This window comes from Borostomias antarcticus (assembly GCF_949987555.1).
Source record: "Borostomias antarcticus genome assembly, chromosome: 14".
NCBI lineage: Eukaryota > Metazoa > Chordata > Actinopteri > Stomiiformes > Stomiidae > Borostomias > Borostomias antarcticus.
In genome coordinates, this window is record NC_140247.1 from 21,589,350 (window position 1) to 21,597,414 (window position 8,065).

General features: G+C 47.3%; 1 protein-coding gene across 1 annotated transcript in view; it reads left to right on the top strand.

Annotated features, from left to right (window-relative positions):
- Nucleotides 1-226: 226 nt before the first annotated feature.
- dock2 (dedicator of cytokinesis 2) overlaps nt 227-8,065 on the top strand; it is a gene marked incomplete at both ends in the record, with an annotated part of 127,702 nt that continues 119,863 nt past the window's right edge. Inside the window, 13 exons of the mRNA XM_084448624.1 lie at nt 227-269; nt 1,424-1,507; nt 2,501-2,541; nt 2,651-2,706; nt 3,459-3,555; nt 3,902-4,050; nt 4,464-4,599; nt 4,980-5,137; nt 6,203-6,284; nt 6,487-6,622; nt 6,726-6,801; nt 7,411-7,487; nt 8,015-8,065. The exon at nt 8,015-8,065 is cut by the window's right edge and continues 200 nt beyond it. Coding sequence (XP_084304750.1) covers nt 227-269; nt 1,424-1,507; nt 2,501-2,541; nt 2,651-2,706; nt 3,459-3,555; nt 3,902-4,050; nt 4,464-4,599; nt 4,980-5,137; nt 6,203-6,284; nt 6,487-6,622; nt 6,726-6,801; nt 7,411-7,487; nt 8,015-8,065 — 1,186 coding nt within the window. The remainder of the gene's footprint in view (nt 270-1,423; nt 1,508-2,500; nt 2,542-2,650; nt 2,707-3,458; nt 3,556-3,901; nt 4,051-4,463; nt 4,600-4,979; nt 5,138-6,202; nt 6,285-6,486; nt 6,623-6,725; nt 6,802-7,410; nt 7,488-8,014) is intronic.

The following is an 8,065-nucleotide window of genomic DNA, read 5'->3' on the forward strand; positions in this document are numbered from 1 at the left end:
GGTGGTGAAGGCCTACACCCTGGTACTCACAGACGCCACTTCCCCCTCGTACCGTGAAGAGAGGAAGAGAGGAGAGGCAGAAGAGGAAGGAAGAAGAGGGGGAGGAGCTTTCTGCTTTCATATAGAGAGCAAAAAGACGCAGACGCGAGAGGCAGAACAGATGCCCTGCGAGATAGAGAGAAAGAGAAAGAAAGACGGAGAGGAGAGTGAACAAGACGAGGCAGTCATGGCTCCCTGGATGCGCACCACTAAGGAGAGATATGGTATAGGTAAGTCTGCAACTGCAGTCACCTGCCTGGGCAGTTGTGTGTGCGTGTGTGTGTGTGTGTGCATGTGTGTGTGTTGGGGTGATGGTAGAGCCCTTCCGTATCAGCTTCAGTTCCTCCCTGACAGGATGTGGGCAGGTGTCAGCCAACAGACTTCGGTTTGATACGCTCTCTAACACTCCAGCTCTCTATTTCTACCCTACATGACATTACAGTCATTTAGCAGACGCTTTTATCGAAAGTGACTTACAATAATTGCATTTAACGTAGGTAATCAGTGTACTACTACTCCTCACCAGAACTCACAAGTGCACCGCCTTTCTAAAACAAGTGACGAAGAGAGTAATCTAGTGCTAAAGACAGTGCAAGAGTAGCAAACAGAGATAGAATAGGTGCTTAAGAGGGAGGATTGTGGTAGTACTTCTTGAAGAGGTGAGTTTTAAGCCTGCGGTGAAAGATGGGCAGTGACTGCCGTCCTGACGTCAGTGGGCAGTTCATTCCACCGCTGCGTACCTTACACTGTGATCCACACAACACTACCACTACCATGTGTCTCGTGTCTCAGGTCAAACGTTCTCCCTTATCTTAGATCAGCTGTCGATGAATAGCATGTCTTTTTTTGAACAAAGTATCCGAAATGGCGTCACCCCCCGATGTAGTAATTCACAACATGACCTGACCTGTGGTGAGAAACTGGGACAGGAAAAACAAGTGCAGCATCGAGCGCCATCTTCCACACCGCTTGAGACTGCACACACAGGAAATGGAGGAGTGAGGAAGTTAGGATGTGAGTTGTTTTGGTGTCATCAGAACTATGGAGGTGTTTATAAATGAGAACACAGCAGGCAGTGGAATGGGGAAAAAAGAAAAACAAAATCAGGTTTAGTTTTAAGTATCAAAAGGAAACCTCTCTTTCTTGCCATTTAGAAGACGAGTTATCTTGCTTTCTTTCCCTATACAGTCATGTCATGTCTCCGTCTGTGTCCCAGTGAAGTGGAATTTCATTGTTCATGTCTCCGTCTCAGTGTCCCAGTGAGGTGGACTTTCATTCGTCATGTCTCTATCTCTGTTCCAGTGAAGTGGAATTTCATTGGTCATGTCTCTGTCTGTCCCAGTGAGGTGGACTTTCATTGGTCATGTCTCTGTCTCTGTCCCAGTGAAGTGGAATTTCATTGGTCATGGGGAGAAGCAGCTGTCTCTGGAGGTTGGGGACACAGTGCACATCCAGCAGTCCTGCCATGGTGAGAGGGGGGGCTGGTCTCCTTACTTGGGTTGTGACTGGGAGACTGGGTGAGAGTGTGTGGGCTAGAGTCAAAGTTAGGGATGTACCGATTGCACTTTTCTTGGCCGATCCCAATTTTTCAGATTTTTTTAAGAGTCTGATCTGCCGATTCTGATTTTTAAAAGTTCTCTCTAAGAACTATAACTGACAGCAAATACAAACATGTAACTTTTCTTTAATGGAAAACTGAAATTTATTTTTTATGTTCATAATAAAATATTGCGTATTAACTAACTTACATTTTCTTCAAAACTCCGCAAGTGACGTGAGCTGCCTCTGCTGACCCTATACTGACTATTCCAACACGCGGGGGATACGTTAGATTGGACACCAGACTCTGATATATCATGAAAACTGTTATTTTTTCGCAATGAGTCTGGCTGCCAGGCCAAGGATACATCTCCCTCAATATTTAGAACGTGAAAGAAACATGTTACTTTCATTTAGAAAAACTAGAAAAGACGCAACTATGAAAGTGATCAACAGATAACCGCTGCATGCATTTGTAGGGTAATGTCCCACAGGCGAATCAGGCAGGTTACCTAACGTTACCTACTCTAAACTACATCAAACAACATGTAGTATTAGATGGCAGCCAAACTTTTGAGCGTGTCATTCTCTCCACTCTGAGTCTCCTCACGTGTGCTTGTGTGTGAGAGAGAGACGGGCACCGCTGAGCAGGAAGAGGCCGTAAGTCCAGTTAGGAACGGGAGGGAAAAAAGGTGCCAGATAACGTTTATAGCCTAAATAAATAGAAAATACATTTCCAATACTTGAATCGGATCTAGGAGACGGATCGGCTGGTCAGCGGTCTCAGAAACTGAGCTGAAAATCGGCATATTCTGGTCACCAGCCGATATATCGGTGCATCCCTAGTCAAAGTCCAGTGTGTGTGTGTGTGTGTGGTTCTGTATCACTTAATCCTGTGTGTGTGTGTGTGTGTGTGTTTCAGGCTGGTATAAAGGCTACCTGGTCAGGAACAAGGCCAAGCAGGTAAGACCCCTGTTTCACCCTGCAGCCTTTTCTCTCCTCCTCTATCTCTCTACCTCCATCTCAATCCCTCTCTTTCCTCTCCTCCTCCGTCTCATCCCTCCCCCCACAGGGAGCGTTCCCGGCCAGCTATGTCCAGCTGAAGGAGGTGAAGGTTGAGAAGAAAGGGTGAGTTGAGCAGGTGTATCCGTGTCATGGATCTATTCTAATAATTACTTATTACTAATAATACATAATATACATAAGCTGGTTACTTTTATTCCGAATTAGTTCACAAGTTTGCAAAGCCGGGCTCTCTGAGGGAGACAAGTTCCACCAAGAGCGATGATTCTCCTCAAACACAGCATTATAAACACTGTGGGTCCAGCCCATACATGCAACACTCCACTAACCAATTATCTGAGAGGAGGCTAGTTCTGAGGGTCTACAGCTAAACTGGCCATTAAGGTTGAAGGAGAGAGCCGGGAGGAGGGGACCTCTGGAGGGGTGGGGGGGGGTCTCCTGCCATAAAATGTCCAAGGCCTGGAGAAGGAGATATCAGGGCAAACAAACAGGAGACAGCTGTTCCACTGTATAACACACAGGGCAGTGTGGATCAAAATTCAGATTTCCTAAGACAATGTCTTGAGCAGAGAATACACTCATTTGAATGTATCTATTACAACTGCAGACAACAGGAACCTCACACTGTTACACAGTATGATGTACAGCATGGCAGTAGATCATAATGCCTGTGTGTGTGCGTGTGCGTGTGTGCGTGTGTGTGTGTGCGTGTGTGTGTGCGTGTGTGTGTGTGCGCTCGTGCGTGTGTGTGTGCGTGTGTGTGTGTATGTGCGTGCGTGCGTGCGTGTGTGTTTGTGTGTGTGCGTGTGTGCGTGCGTGTGTGCGTGTGTGTGTGTGTGTGTGTGTGTGAGATGCAGGGACCAGGAGGTGGTGGTGTTAGCAGAGATGCCCCTGGTGAAGGAGGTGACCACCACTCTCAGAGAGTGGGGGAGCATCTGGAAACAGCTCTATGTGGTAAACGCTCCACTACTCTGTGTGTGTGTGTGTGTGTGTGTGTGTGTGCGTGTGTGAGTGTGTGTGTGTCTGTGAGTTTGTGTGTGTGAGGGTGTGCGTGCACTGCAGTGTGTGTTTGTGTGTGTGTAACCTCGTTCTCTCTCTCTCTCTCTCTCTCTCTCTCTCTCTCTCTCTCTCTCTATGCAAATAAGGAGAGCATTTGTGTGTGTGACCTTTCTCTCAGTCTTTAGGTAAAAAAAGGAGTGTGTGGGTTTGTTTGTGTGCTCAGGTGTGTGTGTGTGTTTATGTGTACGTGTGTGTGTGTGTGTGTGTATTTGTGTGTGTAACCCCGCCCCTCTCTCCCTAGACCAATAAGAAGGCTCGTGTGGTTCAGGTCCAGAGGCTGATGTGGGATCTGATGGAATGGCGTTCCCAGCTCCTGTCCGGGACGCTGCCTAGTGACGAGTTCAAGGAGCTCAAGCAGAAGGTCACGTCCAAGATCGACTACGGCAACAAGTATGGCTCAAACAGAACCAGCTACAGAATCACTGTTGGTTACTCATATAATCAACATATACCACATATAACCACACCACACATAACCTTTCTACCACCGTAGCTGTGAGAATAACCCTAACCCTCCTTTTCTCCTTCTTCCCTCTTATTACTGTTTTGCTCTCCTCCTCTCCTCTCCTCTCCTCTCCTCTCCTCTCCTCTCCTCTCCTCTCCTCTCCTCTCCTCTCCTCTCCTCTCCTCTCCTCTCCTCTCCTCTCCTCTCCTCTCCTCTCCTCTCCTCTCCTGTCCTCTACTCTCCTGTCCTGTCCTCTACTCTCTTCTCCTCTTCTCTTCTCCTCTCCTCGCCTCTCCTCTCTTCTCCTATCTTCTCCTCTCCTCTCCTGTCTTCTCCTCTCGTCTGTTCTGCTCTGCAGGATTCTGGAGCTGGACCTGGTGGTTCGGGATGTGGACGGGAACATCCTGGACCCGGAGCAGGCCAGCATCATCAGCCTGTTCAGGGCCCATGAGGACGCCACCTCCAAGATCAACGAGCGAATCAAAGAAGAGCAGGTCTGGCAAAGACAGGAAGTGTGTGTGGGGGGGGTTGATAGAGTTGGAGGTGGCAAGGAGGGCAGCGGGGAGTGTGTGTGTGGGGGGGGGGGGTTGAGGAGGAAAGGTAGGGAGGAGGTGAGAGAGATGGGTGGGGGGAGAGAGAGAGGTCAGACAAGGAGAGAGTGCGAGCCAATGAACAGAGAGGCGGACAGGAGTAGACAGAGAGATACAGCAGCAGAGAGAGAGAGATACAACATTTGGGAGGAATGATTGCACTCCGGAGAATGGAAGGAGATGAGATAGGCTGGCACTCATACCGTGTATTTCAGGTCCCTGACGGCAGACTTTAGGCTCTCCAGCCTTCCCACCATCCCTCTCTGTCTCTCTCTTGGCTGCAGTCCAATGTCCAGACGGACCACTCTGGGATCTCGGCCCGCATCCAGTCCTCTCCCACCCACAGCCTCTACGTCTTCCTCCGGAACTTCGTCTGCCGCATCGGGGAGGACTCCGAACTTTTCATGTCTCTCTACGACCCCAACAAACAGGCTATCATCAGGTCTCACTCAACATCCATCAGCCTCTTCCTCTATCTCCCTCTATCCTTCTTTTTCTCTCTCTCGCTCTCTCTCCTCCTCTCCTATTTGCTCCACCCCTCCCTCCGCTGTCCTCAGTTGTCCTCCCAGTCTCCGTTACCTACCGGTGTTGAAGGGCAAACATAGAAAAAGGCAGATCTGATGTAGCAGATCTGAGTCAAAATATGTAGCAGACCTGAGTCAAAATACTATTTGGAAAAACTCACCTCTTCAAGAAGTACTACCACGATCCTCCCTCTTAAGCACCTACAGTATTGTATTTTTAGTTTGCAATTCTTGCACTTTGCCTTCAGCACTAGATTATGCTCTTAGTCTCTTGTTTTAGGAGATGTACTTATGAGTTCAGGCAAGTACATTGGCTTTTCCTACGTTAAATGCAATTGTGGAATTTTGGATAAAGCGTCAGCTAAATGACTGTAATGTAGTGTAATGTAATGGAATCATATCAATTACTGTTCCGTCATATTTTACTCGTACCTGGCACAATGGAACCACTGGTCTGTTCCCCTGGCAGACTCGAGCAAAGGCTGAAGTAGCTGAAAAGATCTCGGCCAGTATTCCGGCCCAGGTCTGACATGTAGTAGTGTGTTGGTGAGAGTTCACATGCTAATACCTGTCCAGTATCTAGAGATGCGGACAGTGCTCTCAGATAAGGACCAGCAGCATCAGATAGGGGAGCTCTGGAGCGCTGAGATCATCTTTAAAAGAAAACTTTGATTCGGCGCACAGATCTCTCACTCACTGATGTTTTGGCAGCGCAAATAAAATATTCCCTCTGAAGACGACGCTGTTGTGTCGAAAGATCAGTGACTGATCTGCGCACTGCATAAAAAAAACACATGATCCGTGAGCTCCAGTTCTCTCTTATCTATCTGATGTGTATTGAGACGCAAGTCTGACACGTCGTGTGTGTATTGAGACCATGGATGATGATTGAGACCCAGGTCTGACATGTACTGCTGCAGTAGTGAAACCTGTAATGCTTGTTCTTAGTCTCTCTGACTCCGTGCCTGTCTCTCTCTCCTCAGTGAGAACTACCTTGTGCGCTGGGGCAGTAAGGGCTTCCCCAAGGAGATCGACATGCTCAACAACCTGAAGGTGGTCTTTACAGTAAGTCTCCGCTAGAGGGCGCTGTCTGCTACATCTTCTCAAACCTCAATGTCTGGTGGATTAGAATGGCTTGATCCAACTTTCTGTCCTCCCTACAACCCCATCTCTCCCTCCATACCTGCTCTCTCCCCTCTTTTCTCTCCTCTCTTCTCTCTCTCTCTCTCCCTCTCTCTCTCTCTCTCTCTGTCCCTGTGGTGTTCAGGACCTGGGGAACAAGGATCTTAACAGAGAGAAGATCTACCTGATCTGTCAGATAGTCAGGGTGGGCCGCATGGACCTGAAGGAGAGCAACACCAAGAAGTGCACCCAGGGCCTGCGCAGGCCGTTTGGAGTGGCAGGTAGGTACCGGCTACGTCTGCCTACAGTACGTCTGTTTAAATAGTTCACCTGCAGAACGTCTCGGCTCTTTGATGTTAATCGCCGCGCTTCTCTTCTCCTCAGTGATGGACATCAGTGAGATCATCAAAGGGAAGGTCGAGTGCGACGAGGAGAAGCAGTATTTCATCCCCTTTTATCCGTGAGTCCCACTTCCTCCTAACCCTACCTGACCCTACCCTAACCCGACCCTAACCCTAACCCTACCTGACCCTAACCCGACCCTAACCTGACCCTTACCCGACCCTAACATAATAATAATAATAATAATAATAATATATGAGTTAAGTACTGTTTATACAATAGCTAGTTACAACAGCTAGTTACAACCGTGCATTGAAAACCCATTTTTTTACCAAAAAATATTTAACGACAATGTAGTGTTTTTGTATAAAAGCAATAACACACTCGAAGCCATGCTTTACTGTGGTTATTGGCACGGCTGTGCTGGCTACACTCGAGCTGCACTGACCTGCCTACGACCGCAGCACAGCCGTGCCAATATCCACGCCGAAGCACGACCTCCAGTGTGTTACTGCTTAAGTGTGTGTTTACTGTACAGTATGTGTCCTCTTTAGGTGGGGAGTACATTTGCTGTACGTATTTATAGAGTGTGTATTGGGATTGTCTGTGTGTCCTCTGTGCTTTGATGTGTTGTGTGTACTATAGTATTTGCTTTGACATGGATGTAGTATTTGTTGACATGTATGTGTTCTATGCAATGTGTGTGTGTGTGTGTGTGTGTGTCCAGAGTCGTGAATGAGAACGACTTCCTCCACACCCTGCTCAACAAAGTGACAGCTTCCAGAGGAGACAGTGGGGGTCAAGGTATGGTACCACACACACTATCAAATACAAACACTATCAAATATCAACACAAATACAAGATCAACACTATCAAATACAAGATCAACACGATCAAATACAAGATCAACACGATCAAATACAAGATCAACACGATCAAATACAAGATCAACACTATCAAATACAAGATCAACACTGTCAAATATAAACACTATTAAATATCAACACTATCAAATACAAGATCAACGCTATCAAAGATCAATGATGCCTACTGTATATACTTACAGGGTTTGCGCTTAATTATATCCTGGACTTAATTGTGTACTTTGGTACCTGAGTTTTGAAAGAGCTTCACGACATTCAAAACAGTGTCCTCTGTCTACTATACTTTGAGATGAATCCGACAATGAAATGTGTTCTATAAATAAAATGAATTAATGATTCTGACTCAGAGTATTATTATGATTATGATTATTATTATGATTATTCAGGTGATTTACATTCTGTAATAGCCACACTCTCCTAACCCCCCCCCCCCCCCCACTGAGCAGGTCTCTGGGTGACCATGAAGGCCCTGGTGGGGGATGTGGTGCAGATCCGGA